General features: G+C 44.2%; 1 protein-coding gene across 7 annotated transcripts in view; it reads right to left on the bottom strand.

The window, feature by feature from the left end:
- Nucleotides 1-22,134, bottom strand: part of XPO6 (exportin 6) — a 55,796-nt gene extending 33,662 nt beyond the window's left edge. For 2 of the 7 annotated variants that reach the window (XM_052772849.1, XM_052772850.1), the window contains exons 1-4: nucleotides 21,775-22,134; nucleotides 5,422-5,512; nucleotides 3,913-4,025; nucleotides 580-777 (exon numbers count right to left, since the gene is read on the bottom strand). In XM_052772849.1, coding sequence (XP_052628809.1) covers nucleotides 580-777; nucleotides 3,913-4,025; nucleotides 5,422-5,512; nucleotides 21,775-21,777 — 405 coding nt within the window. In that variant the 5' untranslated portion in view covers nucleotides 21,778-22,134. Of the gene's footprint in view, nucleotides 1-579; nucleotides 778-3,912; nucleotides 4,026-5,421; nucleotides 5,513-13,358; nucleotides 13,420-21,774 lie in introns of those variants that run through there. The other 5 variants (XM_052772852.1, XM_052772854.1, XM_052772851.1 and 2 more) reach the window with 4 other exon arrangements.
- Nucleotides 22,135-22,702: the final 568 nt, after the last annotated feature.

Raw genomic sequence — 22,702 nt, 5'->3', positions numbered from 1 at the left:
GCTCCAGCTGCAACGAGCTGTTAGCCTGGCTCAGGCTTCACCGTGGAGATACTGAATTACAACCAACATTCAAACTAATGGCATTGTCTCAGGCAGGATCCTCAAATACGTACTCTAGCCTTCCTGCAAGAGCCCTCTTCAACACCCCAACAACATTCCATTAGTGACTTTACATGACGAGGTGCCAAAGGTTTTAGGGTATCTTTGGCTATTAGGTGAAAAATCTCCAACAGCCACATTCAGAAACTTCACTTTTGAGAATCATCCAGTGATGCATCCATAGTTTTATTGACTTTTTTCTTTAAAGAACCCACAATCCCTGCATTTTCAACAACTACTCCTAAATATTTAAAATTCAAAGCGCAGTTGATACGATTGTACCTTTGTCAAAAATAGAAAGAAATGTAACATGTAGGAAACTAAGGGTTATTTTCAAAATTAAAAAGGAAAAGGAATTTAAGAAGCAACTTTGTTTTTTATGTAATTATTTTATCTTCATCAAGGGAAGTCACTACTCAAGAAAACAAAATAATGTCTCTCTGTGAATGAAACCAAGTTTTCCCTTTAGAAACTTCTTACCTGCAAGATGTTAGTAAAAAAGTCATGGTAGAACATTGGCCAGTCTTGCCGGCCAATATCCACAATGACTTTGCAGAGTTTGTTCCTGATGAAGTAAGGCAGAGTTTTATGGTGAGCTAGAAGGAGCTTGGGCAGGCAGCTACGGATCTCCATTTTGTCTTGAGATGGGACCCCAAGCCACATCTTATTGATTAGGTTCTGAAAAAGAAATAGACCTCCCAAATGAGCTCATCTTAGACATGCTTCACTGAAGTTAAACAGCAAGAGAATGTGGACACATAATGCAGGTACAGAGCACCAGGCAGAGCTGCTGCATCTTATGCCCCGCGATTGCCAGTGTCTGCCACAATGCACAGGCAGGGAAAAGGCTACAGCTTTCAAATCTATCCAGGCCTCTCACTGACCAAGCCTGGTCAGTTAAAAACTTAGGCACCTATATTTGACATAGTTCAACCTTCTCTGCTGCCATGGGCAGACCTGTAGATAAGGAAACAAGCAGGTATTAGCAGGTTAAACAAAAGATGTTTCTCTTTTATTAGAGCTCTGACACAGGCTCGCTGAGCAAAGAGCTGAAATTTAAGATGCTTTAACTGCTCAGCAGTCCAGTACCAACCCTAACCTCTTTAACAACACGTAGAGGTGAGTGTGTGCAAACTAAGCTAGGCAGAACAAGAGCAGCTTAATAAAGGGCAAACCCTGCACTACTAACTAACTTGGAATAAGCTTTGCTACCTAACTGGTACTCAGGCAACCAAAGACAGTGATGGCTCAAGCTGCGGAACAAAACTCACTGAGCTCATCTCTTACAAGCCACACAGTGTATAGGGATGAGGTCTAACAAAAATCCCAACCCCCCCAAGCGTATCAGATTTGTAGAAGCCCTCCAACACTGAAGTTTCACAAAAGATGGGTTTCAATGCCCCAGAAATTGCTACCAATATCTCTTTGAATACACCATCATTTCTATTAACTGACAAGTGACAGCAACCAGCACACTACCATTTTAACTGGTTTTGGGTCAAGCAGAACTAGTTGGCATACATATCAAGTATTTCCACTATCTTTTAACCCTGGACACCTAGATTTTCCCCTTTAAAGGGGGAAGCACAGCTTTGTATGAAGCAGAAAAAAAAAAAAGAGAAGAAGCAAGTTTGGTTTTAGATGACTCTGATGCCACCTGGGTCTCCTGAAGCCAAGCTGGAAGGTCACCGTCGCAGTGACTGCCTTGCAGTGACAGAGCACCACTTTAACAGAAAGCTTTTAGTTCACTTAAGGCTGGACAAAATCCATAAGAAGGCAGAGTTGCAAATTGCTTTCCTGCCATGCTACGATCCCATTTAGGGGCTCTGGAGCATTAGGAGCTAGCTGAGCCTCTCAGGATAACTTACTGAGGAGGCCTGCTACAGAGGCAATGTCTGTGCCCATCTGCAGGCATATAGCTTGGAGAACCCAAAAGCAGGAGATACTGCAAAGGGGTTTGTTGCAGAAAATGGAAGATTATTTATGATCAAAGCAAATCCAATTCACAGTACAGACATACTGTACAGAGGTGCCAGTTCAGTGTAGAGGTACAGAGGTGTATTTATACATTAAGTTCCTCAAAGAAGTTGCTTTTTGGGGTTTCTTGCAGAGAAGATCCAGAAGTATTGCTTAACAACAACGACCCAACCAAATGGAGAGTTCCTTGATGCAAGTCCAGAACGAGAGTTTCAGAAGCCCCAATAAAACTGGAAGATGCTTTCAGCTTTAACAGTCATGCTTTAATGCCCACTGAGTTTTATCCTACTCATTGGACCTGAAAGTGCAACCTTTTTCCACCTGTGAAATGTTTTTGGGAAGATGTTCTCTTTTCCAAAAGCAAGAAGAGAAAACGGTTCATCTGGAAGGGGGCCCCATGAGAATTTTTATTCCAGATCCACTGTTAACTTCCTTGACATTCTAGGAAATGTAGCATTCTCAGGAAGTTTTGGGAATGATCCTTGTGTTTATATACACGCTTTTACTGACATTCAGTACTCACACAGTTGAAGACTGATGAAGTTGCAGACTACAACAGCCTACAGCTATGAGGACCAGTGGAACGCACAGTGCTACAGTAGTTAACTTGAGAAATTCAAGCTCCTCAATGGAAAGATCCTAATCTCTCAGCTGAACTGCAGACTCATGTCCCTCGCTTTACACTAGGACAGTGACTTCTTTGTTCAGCTTAGTTCTGGTCCCAACTATTTTTTCAGTACTACTTTCCCACCTTACCCCACCCCGAGAAGCAGAGGCTCAGGAATCAAACCTGCTTTCCTCTTCATGAAAATTCGTTTAATTATTGCAGGCAGCTGCTGCGTGACATCCATCCCCAGTGCAGGGAAACTCTCCCATACTGTTTGTCATGATTACCCCTTTTTGAGAGGAAGGCAAACCAGATTCAGTTTGCAGATTGAGTCCAGACTCCCAATGCAACCCCAGATAAATAAAGTGAACATTTTAAGTGAAGAAGTCAACACCATCACAGATAATTCGTCAAAACAACACGACTTTTAAGAACAGCATTGTCTGATCTATCTAAAAAGTGGCCCATTGCAAAGGATATAAAACCCCTCTGATTTAGGAGCACAGCTCAGACTGCCAATGCAGCCAAGACCACAATGCAGAGGCCACAAACGGACCAGGGTGAGGTGTGACATTGACCAAGCCCCAGAATATCGTTAGGGAAAGACACTGCACTGGTCACTGAGAAATGGTTGATCAAACACAGCTGCTCACAGAATACTTTTGTTTCTTCCAGTAGATATACAGATCAATATTTAGGCTTTTAACCATAACTTTGTTCTTTTATAAATAGGTGAAGATTGGGATGTGGTCTCCTAAAAGAGACCTTGCCTCTACAACTAGCACATAAGCTTGTGGGATGTAGTTCAAGAGCATCAACCACAACATGTCAGAAAAACAAAAGCAACTTTGTCTTCCCTCTTAGCATTTAAGTTTGCAGTAGCTAGTAGCACGTAATCATGCACATATTTCTGACCATAAAAAGAGTATAAAAGCAATAACACTCTTAAAAGCATTGTGCAGACAACTCAAGCAGCCTCTGAAACTGTAGGTAATTTGTACTTAGAGATGCCAGGAAATTAATTCTTCAATTTGTGTACAAAGATTCATATTCTCCTACTCGTAGCCTGCCATTAAGCAACCTCTCTAGGAGAGAGCAATAAAAGCATCCTTTATCACCGTACTTACTAGGACTGCCATTTTAGACAAACATTTTCAAATAAAATCGATTGCCATATAAAACTGCACCAGACAGAAAATGCACTAAGCAGGCAACAGTACACATCTTACCTCAAACACAGTCAAACTGTACATCATTACATAGTCATTTCTTGTACTTGACAGGAAATAGAGGCAGAATCTCCAGGCTCCTATCTGCTGGGCAAAGTTATTTAAAAGCTCCTCTGAAAAAATAAAGTATTAAAAAACAACATTAAAATTCTTAAGCTGTAAACAAATCCATAACAATGTATACTGATCACACAACATCACACTGAGCATGGACAAAACCCCATGTTCAGGGAATGACTTGAACAACCGGGGGGGGGGGGGGGGGGGGGGGGAATAATCACACTCCAAAGTATTAAAAGCAATCTAACAATAGGCTTTAATGAAAACAAAATAGGTATGTCATTTTAGAATACAATTTTGACATAAATACTACACCAGACTAATAGCTGAATATTAAAACAGGTCACACAAAAATTATATTACAAGCATTACCATTTTATCTATAAAAGCCAAATGTCGGGATACCAGGTCACTGTGAAAGACTAGAAGTACTTCAGATCACACACAGCATTATAAAACACCCTTGTTTTAATGCAATTGCTCCAAGAGCCATCGACTTTGTTGTAGTGCAGCATATCAAAAACCTCTCCGAACACTCAGGTACAGGACTTGGTCATCTCAGATCAAGGGACTACATACCAAATGCAGCAAAGGGAAAAGCTGCAAGGGCTGTTTTACAGGCTAATCAAATTTAAGCCTTAATCAATTTGTTTCTTTCCTGCAACTTAAACAGGAAAACAGGGGAGGCTGAAGGCTTTCACCTTTTTCACAGCAGATCTCCACAATAGGGGGGGGAAAAAAAAAAAAGCAAACCAAAACACCTTGCCTAGTTGCTTATTCTTTATTTTACCAGATTTCTGGGAGAAGTCTTTCATGCTGATCATACTTTTGGCACTGAAGTTAGAGATGGCAGAAGTTTGAGTATAAAAGCAAGCTGCCTATTTACAGCCATTAACCACTGATTCAAGAAGCTAATCTAGAGCACATCTAAGATCTCTGCTGGTTTTCACAATGACATATTTAATAACACCAGCCAAAATGAAACCTCACTGTTTATTCCTACTTGTCATTTCACATTAAATAGGACACTCTTCTGCTTTCCCTTCTTAATGCTGAAGAAATCCAAAGTCCACGCCCCATCTCTAGGCAGAAGGTAGAAGTTTTCCAGGACATGCAGTCCAACAATGTACAGGCAGAAAAAAGGTAACATCCTTCTCCTATCCTAACCAACTTACTACCCTTGATAAAAAACTACATCTCCATGCTCACAGCAGTAGACAGTTACCAACATATTAATTATCTATAGGACCTGCCATGGGATATCTGAAACCCAAACTACGTAAGCCTTTACTTCAAGTTCACACATAAGCAGGAGAGGCTAAGATGCGAGTTTGGTATCAGATAGAGCACTTTCATGTGCTATATTTAACATAACCAAGTCACCTCTGCCAAGGTCTGCAGGCAGCAGAAAGCAAAGGGGACCATCCTTTAGAAGGGGCATGAACTCACCTATCTCACGTTTCCGCTCATTCGTTGTGCAATTGTGGAAAAACTCTGTCATTAGACTCTCCAAAGCCCGTAGTGAGGCCTCTTCAGATGCCTGGGAACGACATTTAAAGGAAAGAGTTAAAATATCATTCATGTCACAGATGCACCCAAAAACCAACAAGAGCACAAAGTCCAGGTGTAGGGCAAAATAATCTGGAATTTAAACTACTCATTGGTGTCAAGTAGCAACAAGATTTGTCCACTGCCAAGTGAAAGCTTTGGACATGAAGGACCATTTGCTCAGCTGCATTAGCTAATGAAAATAATACAAGAAGTTTCCTTTTTGGTTTTTTTTGTGGCATTTAGTAATTTCAAGTTAGCTCATCCTTGTCAAATAATTCTCACAAAGACAGCAAGTTCAAGTGAAGATACTTTCAGATGTTTAGAGATAATAAATACAGCGATAGCACAGGAAGCATGAATTTTGAGAGGACTCCTGACACCTATTCCTGTCTTTGCCTCAGTGTCACACTGTGCCACACTGCCACCTGCACCAAAGGTGCTCAGGAAGTGGCAGCTTGAAAGATTAAGAAATTTCCAGCACTTTGAAAAGCAATATACAAGTATTCAGCTATTTGATTCAAGAAGAATGTCCCCCCATCTCCAAATTTAGCTTTTATTATAGAATTCATTGGTTATAGCTCAGTGGTTTTAAGTCCTAAAAAAAATTGCCAGAATTAGCATACAGCCATTGCAAGGTCACTATAGTTTTGCAAGTCTCTGGAGCTGGGATGATTTTATTCTAGTAACAGCTCACCACCGAGCTTAGCCTCTCTAGCTGTGCCACACTTCCGTTATGGTCTAAGCCTGATAATGGATAGCCTTAGACAACAGTACTGCTACAGTACAGACCATGCCATTAGTCATTCCTCTAATGTTTTCAACACATGCTATCAATAATAAATGCATCAAGATTCAAGCCCCAGTCTTCCTCTGCACAGAACCAAAGTAAGCCATTAAAGAAAACTTAAAGTTCTGCCTCAAAACAATAAAAACAGAAACAAAAACCATGACCAGCAGTCTTCTGCAGAGATGAGCAAGTGAGACAACATGCAGAAACACTACAGGCTTCTGCTAGTTCCCATTTCCACGTACAGCAGTTTCCCCAAGGACCACCACAGGGCCAAGCAGCAGGAGACCCTCCTCAAACAGCCTGGGGTTGGATTAACCCCCCAGGAGAACTGACAACTCAACACTACAGCGTGGGAAGACAAATTCAGCTCTGCTCTCCAAACATGGATGCTCTGTAGGACACCATGCATTTTCAATTACTTTACAAAGGAATACTGAATTTCATCCTACCTTTCCTCTTCCTTCCCCCCCCCGCTTTTTTTTTTTCTTTTTAAAGACCTGCTCTAGAAAGCAAGGACTATTTTAGCAAGAAACATTGCTAGTGGGAAATTGGCTTAAAATAACCTACAATTAAATCAAAGCCACTTTGCCAGCTTAAGCAAGATCAAGCACCCGTTATCACCTCTTTAACACATTTATACATGGTCTCTGCAAACAATCCCTTGCACTGTAAACTTCCCCTTGAAGCCGGCCAGCCCTTCAGCCACCAAACAGTCTCCTCCTGCCAGTCACCATTTCCCACGTAACAGCAGCATTGCGGATAAGAGACTCATTTAAAAAAAAAATTTGATGAAGTGGAGTCCTTAATGACATTAGGATATAGCCACACTGCCATTTCTATGCATTTCGTTCTGGGACATTGCACTTTGTTGCAAATTCCTCCCAACTAGATCCAGGCATACATATCCAACATTTTTGTAAATCCCTGTAGTTTACTTCTCTGTTGCTCAACACAGAGTAAGCCTCACCAGCAGCTTCTGATGCCAACCCCCCCCAAAGAGGAGTTTCCAAACGTTGGGCAGATCAATATGATGCAAATTCCTCCGTAAGAAGCACTGCTCTCCCACTCCACCCCTCCACCAGCCAAGATCAAGATCACCTCAATTCACAGAGAAGTGTTAGCTCTTCACACAGGAATGGCAGGGCTCAATCGTTTTTGGATAGTTAATTCAATCCTTCTTTAGGAAGAGTAGTTAAGTCAATTTTTTCCAAGATTCAAGAGTTATTTCCTACTTTTGGAAATAAATTGCAGAGTTCTTATAAATCTCGAACATCTGACATGTCCTCCACTGACTTCAAACTGAGATTTTGAAGATGACAGAGCCTACTCCTAGGAACACACTTAATAAAATAATAAATAAAAACACCGGTTTCACAATGTTCAACGCATCAAAATCAAAAAAGAAAACAGAGCACAAAGGAAGCACTTTATGTAAAAAGCCCAGGCTGGCCAGAATCCAAGGCCAACCTGGCAGAAAGAAACAGCATGACCTCCAAGATTGTTTATTCTCCTATTTGACTTCTCCTGGCTGTTCCGGACGTTTGGCCAAAGGAAGATGGAGTAGCACAAATTGTCTGAAGTAATCAAAACCCAGCCCAGGATGCTCTGCAAACAGGAGAGCCTCCCAGGTCTTCCCCAGATGCTATCTGATGGCCACACCAAGCGCACCCCCTTCTAGCTATTGGCAGGACTTAAAAAGGTAGCGAGCAGCGTTCTGTATTTGCTAATGCCTTTGGGTATTCCTCAAGTTAACCGTTCCTGGAGCATGCCATAACCACCCACCTTTCAAGCAAAGGCTCTGATAACTAGGTCATTGAGATAAAGAGGACACATGCTGTTGGAGAGCTGCAGAGGAAATTTACTGTACCTATATCCAGACACCCCAGAAAGCAGATTATCTAGTGAGGCTATAATAAAAGTAGAGCTGTTTGTAGGACCTGTGGCTGTACCTGTCTGTAATATTTCCAGCCGCACCTCAGTATTATCACTCACATTAATATGCAGTTTGCTTTCTTCTGGGGCTCAGAGTTTACTCTGCACTGAAGAAAAGAACAGAAAAGTATTACCAGGGTCTGCAAAGAGACATACCAATGAATCCTGATACTGAGCAGCAATGCATGGACATTAATGACTGCCTCAGTCCTGCACAGTCAGGACAAGATCAAACCCCACAGGCAGCCAGAACCAGCAGCACTCACTTCACTTTCTGTCTGGTCTGAAATTCAGCCATTTTGGTCATATGCAAATTTCATGTTTAAAGGTTTTTAAGGAAAGTCATGAAGTCTGGACCATCATTAGCAGAATTTAGTACAGACTTTCTGAGTAAGGGCTGGCAGTTTGCCTCACCTTTATGAGGCATCACAGAATAGTCAACTATTAAACCAGAAATACTTCTTACTGATTTTCACAAGTGGTAAAATCTGACCCCTCCACCCCCAATGTCTCAGGCTACTCAGGGCTGGATCAAACTGCCAGGAAATGCTGTTTGCTCTCTTCTGTCAACCATTTAGGAAAAAAATACTCAAGTCTATGAATCCCATTTGCAGAGCAGGTAATGTCAGCTTTTTACCATGAAAACCTTTGCAATTCACTAAAAACAGTCACAGTAAGATTTGACATGCCACCATCCACACAGGCTCCACTGCTTCCAATTGCCCAAATGCTATGGTTGAGCTCAGACCTGCAGGCTCTTGCAGGGAGGATCTCAGCTGCCAGATTCAGCAGACCCTCCAGCCAAAGATGATGTCCTCAGTCACAGCTTGGTTAGGTGAAGAAGTTAGCGATACATGAAACTAAGCAAGCAGGTCTAAATGCTGGTACACCAACAGCTACAGATACCTGTGTTCCGGTAGGACATCCATACTCTGACCTAGAAATTGTTTCCAAGACAGCATCTCGGAGAGATGTGTCATAGCCGATTCTCCCCAAAACAGGTGCTGTCATCTGCTGCTGTGCTACATTGGGTCTGTGCTGCATGGGCAAGTGTCAGGTCTGTCCCAAGTCTGATCTGAGCGTGACTTGATATGGATCAGGGTGGGAGAGAGCCACTGTCAGTCTACGTCCTTATCATCCCCATTTTTGCCTAATTAAGTTTGCTAAAGGTGTTTCATTAACAGTTATCAAACTAGCTGCTTACTCATACCATTTATCTATGAACTCCAACCTTTAATAGCAGTATCATACAACCAGCAAAATGACAGATTCACAGCTGAGACTACAGCTTCCTATTTTGACAGAAATTACAAGATTTGCTACCAAGAACCTGCACATTCTCCATTCACCAAAGAACAAAAATGATGTATAAAACCTGGATCTACCAGCTGATTTCAGGGCTACCATTCAATTACATTTTAAGGTGTATGAGCCATTAACTGATTTCTGTTGATTAAGGAAAAGAATACTAATAGCTGCTAACTTACTGCATTTTAGGCTGTTCAAACTCCAGTTCACTGCACCTCAGTAAGGCTCTAAAGGAGCAAAATCTTTGTACCTTGCTGCTTAAACCAGGACACCATAATAAGTTCAGTTTAGCCTGTAGCCTATGACTAAAGCATTCTGGTAGGATGAGTTACTCATCCAACTCTGGCGAATAACAGAGGAATGACTTTTGGATTGCAATTTAGACATTGCACATTTACTTTAATAGAAGATACAACACTGATTTTAGTTTGCATAGTACCTGATCGTTCTGGAAGATATGAAAGTGCTTTATAAAGCTATTTCAATTTTCTCCAGAAGTGCTTTCATTTAGAGTTCACTTTCTATCTTTTTACTTCATATTATGTTCTCTACAGCGATTGTTTCTTTTAGAGGAAAGCTCTTCTCTAATGCTTTGCCATAAAAACACAAGCTGTTAACCTTTTAATGTTTGCTATTAACAGCTCGGTAGAATATCGATCATACAAACGATGCTCTAAATACGGCAACTCAGGCTGGTGACAACTGTAAGAGGAGGGTTATGTCTGTTGATTTTTTTCTAATGTGTTTGGAAATGGATATGACTCCAAGACAAGATTAAGGTAATCCCTCCACAAAGTTTTTTTTAGTAAGATGTTAATTGCAGCTGCAACATTACCAATGTGACTTCAACAATCCTTCAGGCAGCACCAGAACACCTTCCTCTGCCGTGGAAAAATGAGTTTTACACCACACAAGTGGAACCTTAAAAACACCTCCTTCAGTGGCAGGTAGGAAAAACACTTGCACCACTGAACCCCAGAAGCCCTCACTGCCCCCTGTAACGCCTCTACTCTTTATTTAAAAGAGGACAGGATCTCTTTGTTAGGTAGTTGTTATTTACCCCTCTGCACCCCATCACGTTTTTAATTCAGACGCCCACTCTTGTTCCATCCCTCCTTTCAATACCTGCACCACTGAAGCACTTTTCACACTGTATCTAACACCCACCAGCCCATAAAGCCTCCCTGCACCATATATTGGTAGCAAATGAAGATATTTTTCCAGCACAGCCCTGGCTTCCTAATTTTTTGGAGCCTGCTTCTACATCTCCTTCCTACCCACCATGTCTCCTACCATCACCAGTCCTCCTGGTTATCAAGGTTTGGATCTTATCACATTTTACCCAGCTCTGCTAAAATGAGTATCAGCTACATCTACCAGCTTGTACTCGTAATGGGCAACTCTTCCCGGAGAGAAGGGACTGCAGGAGAGCACACAATGCAAAACCCTGTTGTTTGAAGCGTTCCCAGCAGGAATTACTATAATGCCACTGACAGTGCATAGGATTAAGAAAAGAGAAAAGAAAAATCATGCACACACCACAATGGCAGCTGCTAGTATAAAATAACTCATCATCACCCTGCCTTTGCTAAATTACACTGTCCCATCCTCTTCCACCTCAGAGCCTTCTGCTTCCAATTTTGTGCAGTTACTTAATAGTACAGGTATACACATATGAACACAAACCACTACACTTCAGCTGCTGAATTTTCTTCCATTGTATTTTTTATATTGTTGTAGATAATTTTTAAGGAAACTCAGTCAAGACTAATTTAATAATACACATACCTTACATGCATACATGCCAAGGTAGTAATTTACTCATTTAAGAATTACCAGGATGTCTTTCAGAGCCCCTCCCTGCCCGAGCCTTAACATAATATGATAATGAACATGTAAATTAGTAATTACACTCTCAGAAAGATTGTGGGTCATTTCAAGCCTGCTTGTGTGGGTCACAAAAGCCCGCCTTTTGCAGCTATCAGCAAAGCACAGATTATTATCACCACTTCAGTGAACCTCTGGAACAGCCTTGGGTCGGTCACTCGATGCAGTGAAGTTCATGAAAAGCACAGCATTATTTTTAGCAACAAAAGCAGAATTATGAAGTGTTTTAAAAAAAAGTCGTATGACACCCAACACATCCTCTAGAAAGGATGAATGCACACTACCAAGAGCCAGAGCTGTGCAGCTCAAAGGCAGTGTTACTTACTACATTTAATCGTTTTCAACTAATGATTTTAGAAGTCTGGGCTTTCACACTTATTCCCAAGGTCTCCTTATCATTATAACTCACAGAGGTCTTAAATTAGGAGACAGAATGCAGACCCTGCAACATACGTGCTCCCTGGCAGTACACTGCTGATGGTATCAAGACACAGCTCAGTCTTTATTCTCAGTTTCCTTGTTGCATTTCAGAGATGTTTTTGTGGTTTGATGAACCGAAACTAGAGTCAGCTTCACTCTGTGCTTTGAGAACAGTTCAGGCTCCTGGTGCCATTTCAAGAGATCTCCTGGCTGCAGAATACAACCCATGTATCTGGTTCATTCGTTTCAAGGGCCACAACTTCAGCAGCTCACTAATGAGATGTAGATTTTGCAAATTCATTTCTGTTATACCACAATTTAAGCAAAAAAAATCTACTATAAAAGCAACGAATTACTGTTCTACCTCAAGGTGATTGGCGGAGGAATAAAGGCACTACGTTACTCTCGATCTCCCCGCTGTGATGAAGCTGATGTCCAGCATCAGAGCTGCTCAAGGCCCTTCTGCCTGTACAACTCGTCACTTCAGAAATCCCAGACTGCAATTCAGGAATCAATGTGTTTTATTTAACCATCAGCTAGGGACTAAGAACGACCACAGGCTGAACACTACTGCGTGGAACAGGCTATGGAGAGCCAGCAGTGATAATCTGATTTCTTGAACAGGATAAAGAGATCATCTTACCTGTAAACACTGCTGGCTACAGAAGTAATCAGGCACCTTTTTGAATACCTAAGGGATCTTATTTCTTAAATCTTCTTGTACAGGCAGGTTCAGTTAACCAGGCTTCAGGTTTTAAGGCTGAACTTTGACTAACAGGCTCAAGTGTCCGAGTCTGATTCTTTCTAAACTGCTAACTCTTAATCCACATAATCAAGTCCAGTAGCCAGCATGTCCTCCACCAAGCATTCCACGTTTGCTTTGCTGTTTACAAAAGATGCTCATTACATGGAAATGCAGCAAGCATAGAGCATTAAAATTCAACACCTAGAAATTCTCTCAGAAACCCACCGAAGGAATAAAATAATCATAGCAAGCTGGATTAAGCAAAGTAAGATTTAGACACAACACTGTTACAAGCCATGCTCTTGCTGAGGACAACTACAAGAACAATTTATGGGCCCCTGCCACCCGGGGAAGGCAGGCTGGTCAAGAGACAATGACTTGCCCATTGATTTACTGCAGTTTAGCTGCTGGAAAAGACTTAACAACACATTATTTCCCCAAACAAGTAGCTGCTAAAACAATGATACACAGATGAGAAGTGCAGAAGCATCCAAAGCAGACTACTCGAGATCCATATTTGGCATCATACTACTGCCTATCACCATAGTACAGGCGTCCCAGCTGGGTACAGGTGGTACTAGGCTCACTTTTTGGACTTAGGACTTAACTTTGACAATCCAGGTACAGTCATTAGACTTTCCTTAGCAAGACACTCAGTTCAGACAGCTCTCAGCTGCTGTCCACCACTTAAGCCACCACTGACAACAAATTTTCAGTTTGGGTGTTATCAGAAAAAACAAGCCATAAACTCACAGTATGCTCTTCAGATGGACACCGCACAAGGTTGATTATCAGCCAAGAGTGGTCAGCTGGGCACAAGCCACTTTCTGGATGATAAAATACTGCAAGGTGACTCTGGTTCTCTCCCAGAGTACAGAAATAACTTAAACTCTTCCAGTGAAGTCTAGAAACTCACATCTCTGAAGGAATTCCCCCCCCCCCCCCCAATCTGTATTTGGGTCTGTCCTTTCACCTCACACTCTCCCTTTGCTGGGTTCCCCGGGATGTGCCACACTTCAAACCAGCCTGCCACACCTCGGAGGGAGATCCCATCCTTTCCTGTACGGCGATGCTCAGGCAGGAGCTGCGGGACCACAGTCACAGGATACAAATCACTTCCCTTTTCTCTGCATAAGCAAATCTAAGCTTGCACAAACAGGACCACAGGGCTAGCCCAAACAAATACATGCAACTTAACTCATTGAGATAACACTTCCCCTGCCATTTTAGGCGAAGTAACCTGAGTTTTAAAAAGGCAGGTGAGAAAAAGATCCCAAGGCCATACTATTTTGGACACAGGTATGTCAGGGGGACGGTATTTGTGGAGGGAATAAAAAACTCCTTATAAAAATTATTTCTAAAAATAAAAAGGTGGTAAGAAAAACTCTTGCATCTTCTTACTCAAATGGTCCAGAACAATCAATAGAGGAGCAGCGGCGTGTAAAATAAACTTACAAAAAGTATAAAGAATGGTCTTTTTACTTGAAGTTAGTTTTAAAAAACACACCTATCTTCAAGTTTTAAGCAAGTCTTCCTACAAAGAACACTATTCTTGCTCTTACAGATGGATATTTGACACTTAAAAATGCTAAAAAGCTTGCTCCTCACCACTTGTTCAAATGTGGCAGCAACTTTGACCAGAGAGGAGACTAGAAAAAAGGTGCATAAGTGATAGGAGTTGTAAACCTGGCATGCTTGCATATCAGCAGTAAGTCGTCCAAGATGCATTAACAGATTTTTAAAAACACTTCTCAAATACTTCACTGTCTGCAAAGCCGCAAATAAGCCCTTATTTATCTCGACCTACAGACAACTCACAGTAATACCCCGACAAACAATCTGAATTGCAATTGTAACTTAAGGAGTCTCTGACACTATGCACATATGCAGAGTTGGAAATGGAAAGCACTAGGACAAGCAAATAAGAGAGCAAATGTAAGAAGAAAACAATTATTCAGCATATTTCTTAAAGTGGTCCTTCTATTCAGATGCAGCTCCATCTACAGAAAGGCAAACCCCCGCTGAGATTTTACCTGCACTGACACATCCGAGCTGCTCATTTTCCACGTAGTTCTCCAACATCCACTTCTGCCTGGCAGGATTAAGCCCATTACCTTGGGGAAAAACTTTCCCAACACCAGACTAGGCAAAGTGACATCAGTGCAAGGTTTATGGTAAACCTGGGAGAAGGATTATACCTTACCCAATATATTACACCAGCCAGACCCGATTTCCAAGGAGGTATGATTACACTGCACAGTATTTTATAAAACCCTCAGCCCCCTGACAAAGAGAAGAAAAAAAGCCTGTGATATTGCAAGTTTAATTCCTGGCAAGAGCTTTAAAACTTGTGTTGGGCATTTAAGAGTGTATAATGAAACTATCACGGATAACACCATGGCAATAACTCTGCAAGACTTTTTTTTTTTTAATTTTAAATGTTTCCAAAGGACAGCACATGCCAGAAGAACATCTAGTCCACTTAAAGAAAAACAAGAGATCTTGATATCTGTAATGCTTCTGCACTTTGGGGTATTTCACAACAGCAGGCTGCTTCTCACCCTTGCATCTCCTGCAGCTCCGGGCCGACACAGCTATCTGCCCCGGGACAGGGGGGCTCTGACAGACCGACACACAACTAGACTTTGGTCAACCAACCCACTTCATCAAGCGCCAGCAGGAAACAAGAAAAAGCAGCTGAAACTTTGCTGCAAGCTGCTGCAAAGCAGCCTTTTTCCTCCTTCGCTTTTCCCCCATCACAAAAACTGCTTCTCCTGTGCTGCTGGCAGGATCAGAGGAGCGGCTGGTGCAGCCCTCCGCCATGGACGGAAGCAGGAATAGCCTTGCTCCTCAGCACCTACCTTATACTTGCATGTCAGAGGTTATAGGCCATGGATCACATCATCTTCCTCTTTTTTTTTTTCCTCCATACTTGCAAAAAGAAAGCCAAGGAATCGTAGAAAATTCAATCTTATCCCCCATAAGCAAAGGAACAAATCTAACCACTACAGAGTTGCTCTCTACTGTATCCCTTCCAGACCTCGATTTTAAACATGCTGTTCTTTGACACCAGCTACTACTCCAGGAAAACAACCACCGAGACAAACTTCAGTGGAAGAAACTGCCCTCAATCCCAAAGAAAAGGACTAGTGATATTGCAATGCAGAAGAAATCTGTTGGTTTTACCCATGGAAGCAGGAGAGAATCAGCCAAGCACAATGCAGATTTCTCAGACAAAATTATCTCTCATAAGGAAAAAAAAAAACCCCAGAACACTCTTTCCTCTAGAAGACTGCATCCCCTGCATTTAATGCCGACTTTGGCATTCTGACAAGCCAGTATACAAAACAGATGAGTATGCTCCTTTCTCAAAAGAGGGGACAAAAAGAAATCACGACACTCCCTCTTAGGAAGAAATTCATGCTGTGATATTTTATTACGGCTTTAACTAAGTCAAACCACTAAAAATACACACAGACTTGCAGACCCAGCCACAAACTTGGAGATGCTGAAACAAAAAAGATAATTTGGAGCGTGAATGCAAAGCACTGGGAAATGGTAAAAGAAATGTAATTCTGGGCATGATCCCCAAAGGAGAGGGATCAGGGAAGATTGGGGGGGGGAGAAATTAAGAAATTTGTTGTGTTGCTAGAAGAGCCTGAAACACTTCAGGTAGAGTGAAAGCTTCCTATGCTGATTGTAAATAAAAACCAGAAACGTGGATAAAGAAAGGAATAAAACATGTGGGGGGAGGAAGGTAAGATTGGAAAAGAAGTTGCTTCACCACAGAAACAGCTTTCATAAACTGTAGGTGCTCCTGAGCCCAGGCTCGGAGAAGCTGCACCATTCCCAAACTGCCAGAGGACAGAGGCTCTCACCAGATGACCCACTCCATTTCTGAGCACAGAAATAAAACCCAGGGGCTGCCTGGATGAGTAAGCAACTTCTTGAACATCATAATCAGTAGGGGAAAAATCCAATTACTTCTCCTCTACCAAACTTAAATATTTACACTTTTGTTGGAGCAACCAGACATTCACAAGAGAACAGCCACATGCTACACACTTTACCTCTATAAATGGTATTCTAAGCATCTTATTTTGACAAAACAAAGCTGGCACACACCTTATTTTTTTTCTCCAGAAGTAGAAGATTGCCATATTAACGCCTGGGATGCAGAGAAGGCCAAGGCAGCAGTGACCCAAATATATTTATAGTTACTAACAGGAAATACTGCTGCCTGATAAAGGATATTGATTTGGAAGGATTTTAGGACTCATTCTATCAGACAGGTATCAGCCTATGCATGCAAAAGCTACATTTTTTTCTACTTTGCATATACTAACGCCCATTAAGAAATATAACAACAGTAATAGCAGCTCCTTCTCCCTGATCTAAATGGCAACACCTAACAGTGTGCATTAAAATAACCAAACAGAACACAAATTCCTTGGAGCTTTTAGGCATCTGCACACTGAGCGATCTCTTTGCAGTGCTGAACCCCACTGCATGAGCTTCGTAGTACAGGCCAGGTTTTTATGCTTCTCTACTAAAATAATCCCAACAACCAACACTCATCTATCAGCGGATTGCCATAATCATCACCTAGCAGAAAGAGGCTTTTTGAGCTAGTTTAATAGACCTTGAGGCTCAATAATTTTGCCTTAATACCTTTTAGCCCATCTAGAGACAGTGCAGCCGACATTTAGCTACCCAAGTCTTTGAAATACAGCGTATGTACTGTAGTTATAGATCCTGAAAGGTATTATGTATAACCATTCCACTAAATTAGCTATTTTCTTCAAAGAAAAAGCTTTCATCCTTCAAAGCCACACTTGAGACCAGCTTTCCTGCTACAAACTCAGTTGATTCCCCTTTCTTCTAACTCTGCCAAAAGGGACACGCAGGTTCAGCCTTCACCCAGGGCCACCGCAGGCAGATGCTGCTGCCGAGGGTGTCACAGCAGGTAGAGCTGCCCACCCGGCCGGTGGCTTTGCTACAGAACTAATAAATATGTGAAACAGTTCACCAGCATTAAGCCTCAGCTCCCATTTAAAGATTTAATAAAGCGGGGATAATAACGAGGCACAGAAAGTTATGACGTGACTTGAAGGCCAAAAAAGGAAGCCAGATGTTGGAGCTGAGGCTAGAACTTCGAAGTTCCTATTCTCTTGTTTCTCTGCTCAGTAGAGTGAGTCAGAATGGTTTCAAAAAGGGTTTACTTTTATTTTTAAACTACGTACTTTAAGGGGATATACAGAAAGCTGACAGAACTTCAGACTACTACACCACAGCGGTCTAGTTTTGATGCTGCACATCAGCCAGCAGTGTCAGAGCAGGCACTGCCGGGGGGAGGGGACAACCTGCTCCAGCTCCCTCTTGGTCTCAAAAACCTCCCCATCAAGCAAAGTGCTTCCTGCCTGCCCTAGCACAGGCAGCACGCTCAACTTACCATCTTCTCCATCTCTTGGTATGGGAAGACATCCCCACAGCTCACCTGCTTCAGGACCAGGTGGCAGCAGCCCAAACGCAATTTAAGCGTCTCTAGCACTATGGGACAGCCAGGCAGAGGGTTCTTGCAAAAGCAAGAAGCTGCCGCTGCTGCTGCTGCCACAACAATGTCCTCAGCCACCTGCACAGTAGACATCAGGAGTGGTCCCAAAAACACAGGACTGGTTCACAACCCACAGACCCGTTCCAGCCTTAGGGCCACCAGCTCAGCTACACTGACATACATAATAAATGTGAGCTATTTTGGTAATTCAGCAGCAAGCTCCCTGGTAACTAAGAGTGCCAGAACAACCTATGGCTCACCAGCATTACCTGGCTAGATATGCTGCAATCCAGACATACTTTATTCCTTAGCAAACGGAAGGCTTAAACCATCGTCGGGTCTCCAAAGGAAGCTTTAAGTCTAAGAAAATGACAGCACTTGCTGCTAAAAAAAAAATTGGAAGGTGATAATAGGGGCTATAAAATAAAAGCTAGGATGCTGCTGGGGAAAATTTAGAAAGATTCAAGCTACACACGCCCACTGCCTACTTCCATTTTTGCAAGCTATATTTGCTTCATGCAGAACAGGGACACGAGCTTCTTTGGATCTGCTGCTGCTACTTCTATTGTCTGCTTCCCACTTCACTACACATTTATGAGGCCTAGTGATAACCTGAAAGAAGCGCGACTTGTTTTGTAACTAAAGCCAACATGTTTGAGAAGCCTGTTTGCAGTTCTCTTGACTGAAGGGTTGACTTCATACGACATCTTTAAATCTGATACCTAACACAATAGCATTTCCTGGAAGAAGTCCCTTTTCCTAAGCTGTTCATCTAGTTGCTGGCAGGATACGAATCCCGCATAATTGAAGAATACATTTGCTAGGAGGTAATCACCTGACTTCCAACCTCATATGGGAGTTATGAATACACTTGCCAGGACTGGTACGCTCAGGAGATCATAACTGAGCCCTGATGGTTTCAGAGATGGTTCATCTTTGCTAGTGGAAGCAGAAGAAAGGTGGAAGAATGAGTGAGAAGACAACGCATAGCTTATTTGGATGCAAAACACAAATGCATTCAAGGAGTAGTTCCATGAACAATATTTATTTCGAAGCTGTTAGCTAAAATCATCTAGAAGGATCCTAAAAAGTTGACTAGGAAACCATATTAATACTTTGTGGTCTATTAAAGAAGAGAAAAGCTTGAAGAGTGCCACCTGAGCACGTCAATTGGAGCTAGTTACTCTGTGTTTAGAGGTTAACTTGACTCCACAGAAATCCACTTGAGAAGCCTGTATTTTACAATTCTCTTATCTTCTCTACAAACGTACCATGACATCATCAACATTGACACACCTTTTTCACAGAAAGCCACAAACTGGATGCTGTACAGGAACTATTTAGCAGACATGCAATGCGCATTAGTAGTCTGACATGCCACCAGCATGTAATAATCACCACACACGGTACGACAACCAGAAAGCTTGACACAGCAGGGCTGCTCTTTACAAATATCTCAGAAGCAAAAGAATGATTCAAGCTTCCTGTGAAACTAAATAGCTTTTTAATGATGGTGTAAGGTTTCTGAGCCATTAGTGGCACCCAAGCACACTGAACTGGCACCTGTTCTACGACACACATAGCTTCTGAGCACATTGCGCATCACTGGTTTCCCCCTCTTCTTTTTAACTTAACAGTGTGTTCTTGTCACTCCTTCCCAGCTAATCAAGCTCTAACTCATTACTGCTCCTATTGCTTACACCCTTCAGGATCCACTCAATTCAACTTCAACTAATAAAATCTGCTTCCACAAGTCTGTATTTTTGACAGCAGAGATTAATTATGTTTTATTTGTTCCCAGTATGCCTTATAGCATCTCATCTTCACACTTTTCCAACTGTTTCCAGGAAGGAGGGTACACTACCAGCAGAACATGCCCATCTGTAAGCTCCGAGGAAACGGGAACATAAGGAAAATCTTGCACAGTAGTCACATGAAGAGTTACAACAGTAAATTCTGCACTATAGCCCAATGACTGCTTTTCAACTTCCAAAGCCAGTACTCAGCTTGTAGCTGAACCAAATAACGGATGTTCAAGGAAAAGAAATTAAAACAAGATGTAATTCAGCAGGCTAAACGTGCATATGTGTATGAAGGCAAGGTAAGAACTAAGAAGTCCTTTCACCACCTGCAATTATTAGTGCACAAAACTTGATAACCTCTTTCCACATGCAGAGCTACAATTTGTTACATACGACTGGTCCACCATATTCTCCAAACTCAACCACAGTATTTATGCATCTTCTTGAACCTGGGCTAATCACCAAAAAGAATCCACCTCAGCAACACTGCCCTTTGTTCTAGCTTTGGCCAAAGCTAAATTCAGGAAGAACTGGGACATTTGGCAGACAGTCCATCCTGAGCAGGCAAGTACATCCCTCCGACTGATCAAGCACACACGCACACCAAGTAGTAGTGGGCTGCTACTTGTAATTATTCAAAAGACCATATCCCACCCCAACAGACACCGTATGAGGTAGCAAAGCCTCTCAAAGGGACTAATGAAATTCAACTGAAATGGGCTACAGAGAGCAAGGTTTGAATAAACTAGCAATAGTGTACCAGAAGCACACCAAACCACGTGCAGATGTGATTATTTTGGCTCCTGGTTGAAGAAATTCACAGCTGCAAACCAAGATCCCATCTTCCTGAAGAAAAGGGGTACAAGGCCTGAGCCAACATTATCTAAGACAGCTTAAGCTAGAAAGTGGTTGAAAACTAGACCAGTAACTACTGCCTTTGCCCAGCGGGACTCTCTGGGTGAGACTGGAGGCAGGTTTCCATGAACAGATCCAGGGCTGCAGAACACATCTCTCTACTTACTGATCAACTGCAAAGTACACGTTTGTGGCTTCCCTTTGTCAATGCAATAAATTTTGGGATATAAGGTTTCCCTGCAGGTAGAACAAGGGAAAAATAAGAATAGCAGTTGTTACTAAGCATATCACTGCCAGCGCTTGGTATGGCAATAGCGAGCAGCATCGCGATCCCCTGAAGACAGATTTCCACCTACCAGCCCTGCAAGCCTGACTGTGCGTGCACCCAATGGATTAAAGATGTCTTCTCTCGCATCTTATCAAGAGAAAAAAAGATTGTGCAAATCAAAGCGTGCCATATCTCAGCTCTGTATCTCTTGGTAGGACTGCACACAGCTACGACTGCTGCTACTGGAAGGCAGCTGAACACCAGTACCTACAGCAGAATTAAATAACGCTCTGCGCAGAAAAGAATCCAGGTCATTTCTGCAGCTTATACAAGGCTAAATTGGAGGCGAACAGGGCAAATCCACAACCGGACTGGAGAAAACCTGTAACTCTCAACACCCTCTGGCACAAACGCTCCCAGGAATAATTTCTGCCTTCACATCTTTTTTAAATTCGTTACCACGGCGGCCCCGGGGGTGAAGGCCTCCCTTAGCACCCGCAGCCCCCGGCCGGGACGCTGCCCGGGCGGCTCCCCGCAGCAGGCCCCGGGCCGCCCGGTCCCCATACGGGGGGCAGGCCCTGAGGACTGGCGGGCCCGGGACAGGCCGCAGGCCCAGCCGGAGAACCTCCCCCCCGCACCTCCTCGCCCTGGGGGAGCTCCGCGGCGGCCCCGCTCCCCGCCCGCACTCACCATGGCTGCCGGCGGCTCCCGCGGGGCGGCTCTAGGCAGGGCACCGCGCTCCGCTCATGTCATGGCCGGCGGCGGCCGGTGGCGGGGCCTCCCCACCCATGCACCGGCGAGCCCCCGCCGGCCGCAGAGCCCCAGGCACCGCAGGCGGCCCCCCCCCGCCCGGAGAGGAGCCGCCGCCGCCGCCTCCCAGCCCCCGGGCCTCCCCCGGCCGGCGGGGACGGGGAGCCCCGGGGCGCTGGGAAGGGCCGCCGGAGGGCTGGCCCGGGAGGGCGCGCCGGTCGCCGGCGGAAGGGAAGGGAAGGGACGGGAGGGGAAGGGAAGGGAACGCAGCCCGGCGCGGCGGCTGTCGGTGCGGCCGGTGGCTACGCCAGGCGCATCCTGCCGCGCACCGGGGAGGAGGCTCTGCCGGCCCCGCCCCGCCCTGCCGCCGGAAGCGGTCGCCGGACCCCTGCGGCCAATCGCGGGCGAGGCGGTGGTGCCGGCGCATGCGCACTTCTCCGCGGCACGCCGCCGGCCGCCATCTTGGAGAAGGGCGCGGGGCGGGACGGAGCGGGGCGGGCAGGGAGGGAAGGTGCACGCCCGGAGGTGCGCCTCGCCCCGCCCCAGCGCGGCTGCGCATGCGCGAGAGGCCCTTCCCGCCCGGGAGGAAGCGGCGGTCGGGCTGGTGTGTGTGCCCGCCCTTTGCCCGCGGGTGTCAGAGGAGCGGGGGGAACGCCCCCGAGGGGAGGGGTTCCGCTTGGCCACGCCTCCTGAAGGCGGGGCTTCGGCCGCACCCCGTTGCCAGCCGCCGGCCACGGGCGAGGGGCACGCGTTGCCTGGCAACGCGGTGGGGCAGCCGTGGGGCGGCCGTGGGCCTGGGCCCCTACCCCGACCCTCGGGGACGGCTGTGCAGGCTCCCGGCTCCTCCCCACCTCCCAGGAGAGTTACA

This window comes from Harpia harpyja, chromosome 21 (assembly GCF_026419915.1).
Source record: "Harpia harpyja isolate bHarHar1 chromosome 21, bHarHar1 primary haplotype, whole genome shotgun sequence".
NCBI classification, from domain to species: domain Eukaryota; kingdom Metazoa; phylum Chordata; class Aves; order Accipitriformes; family Accipitridae; genus Harpia; species Harpia harpyja.
Note: the sequence above shows the minus strand (reverse complement) of the source record. Positions and strands in the feature narration are given on the sequence as shown.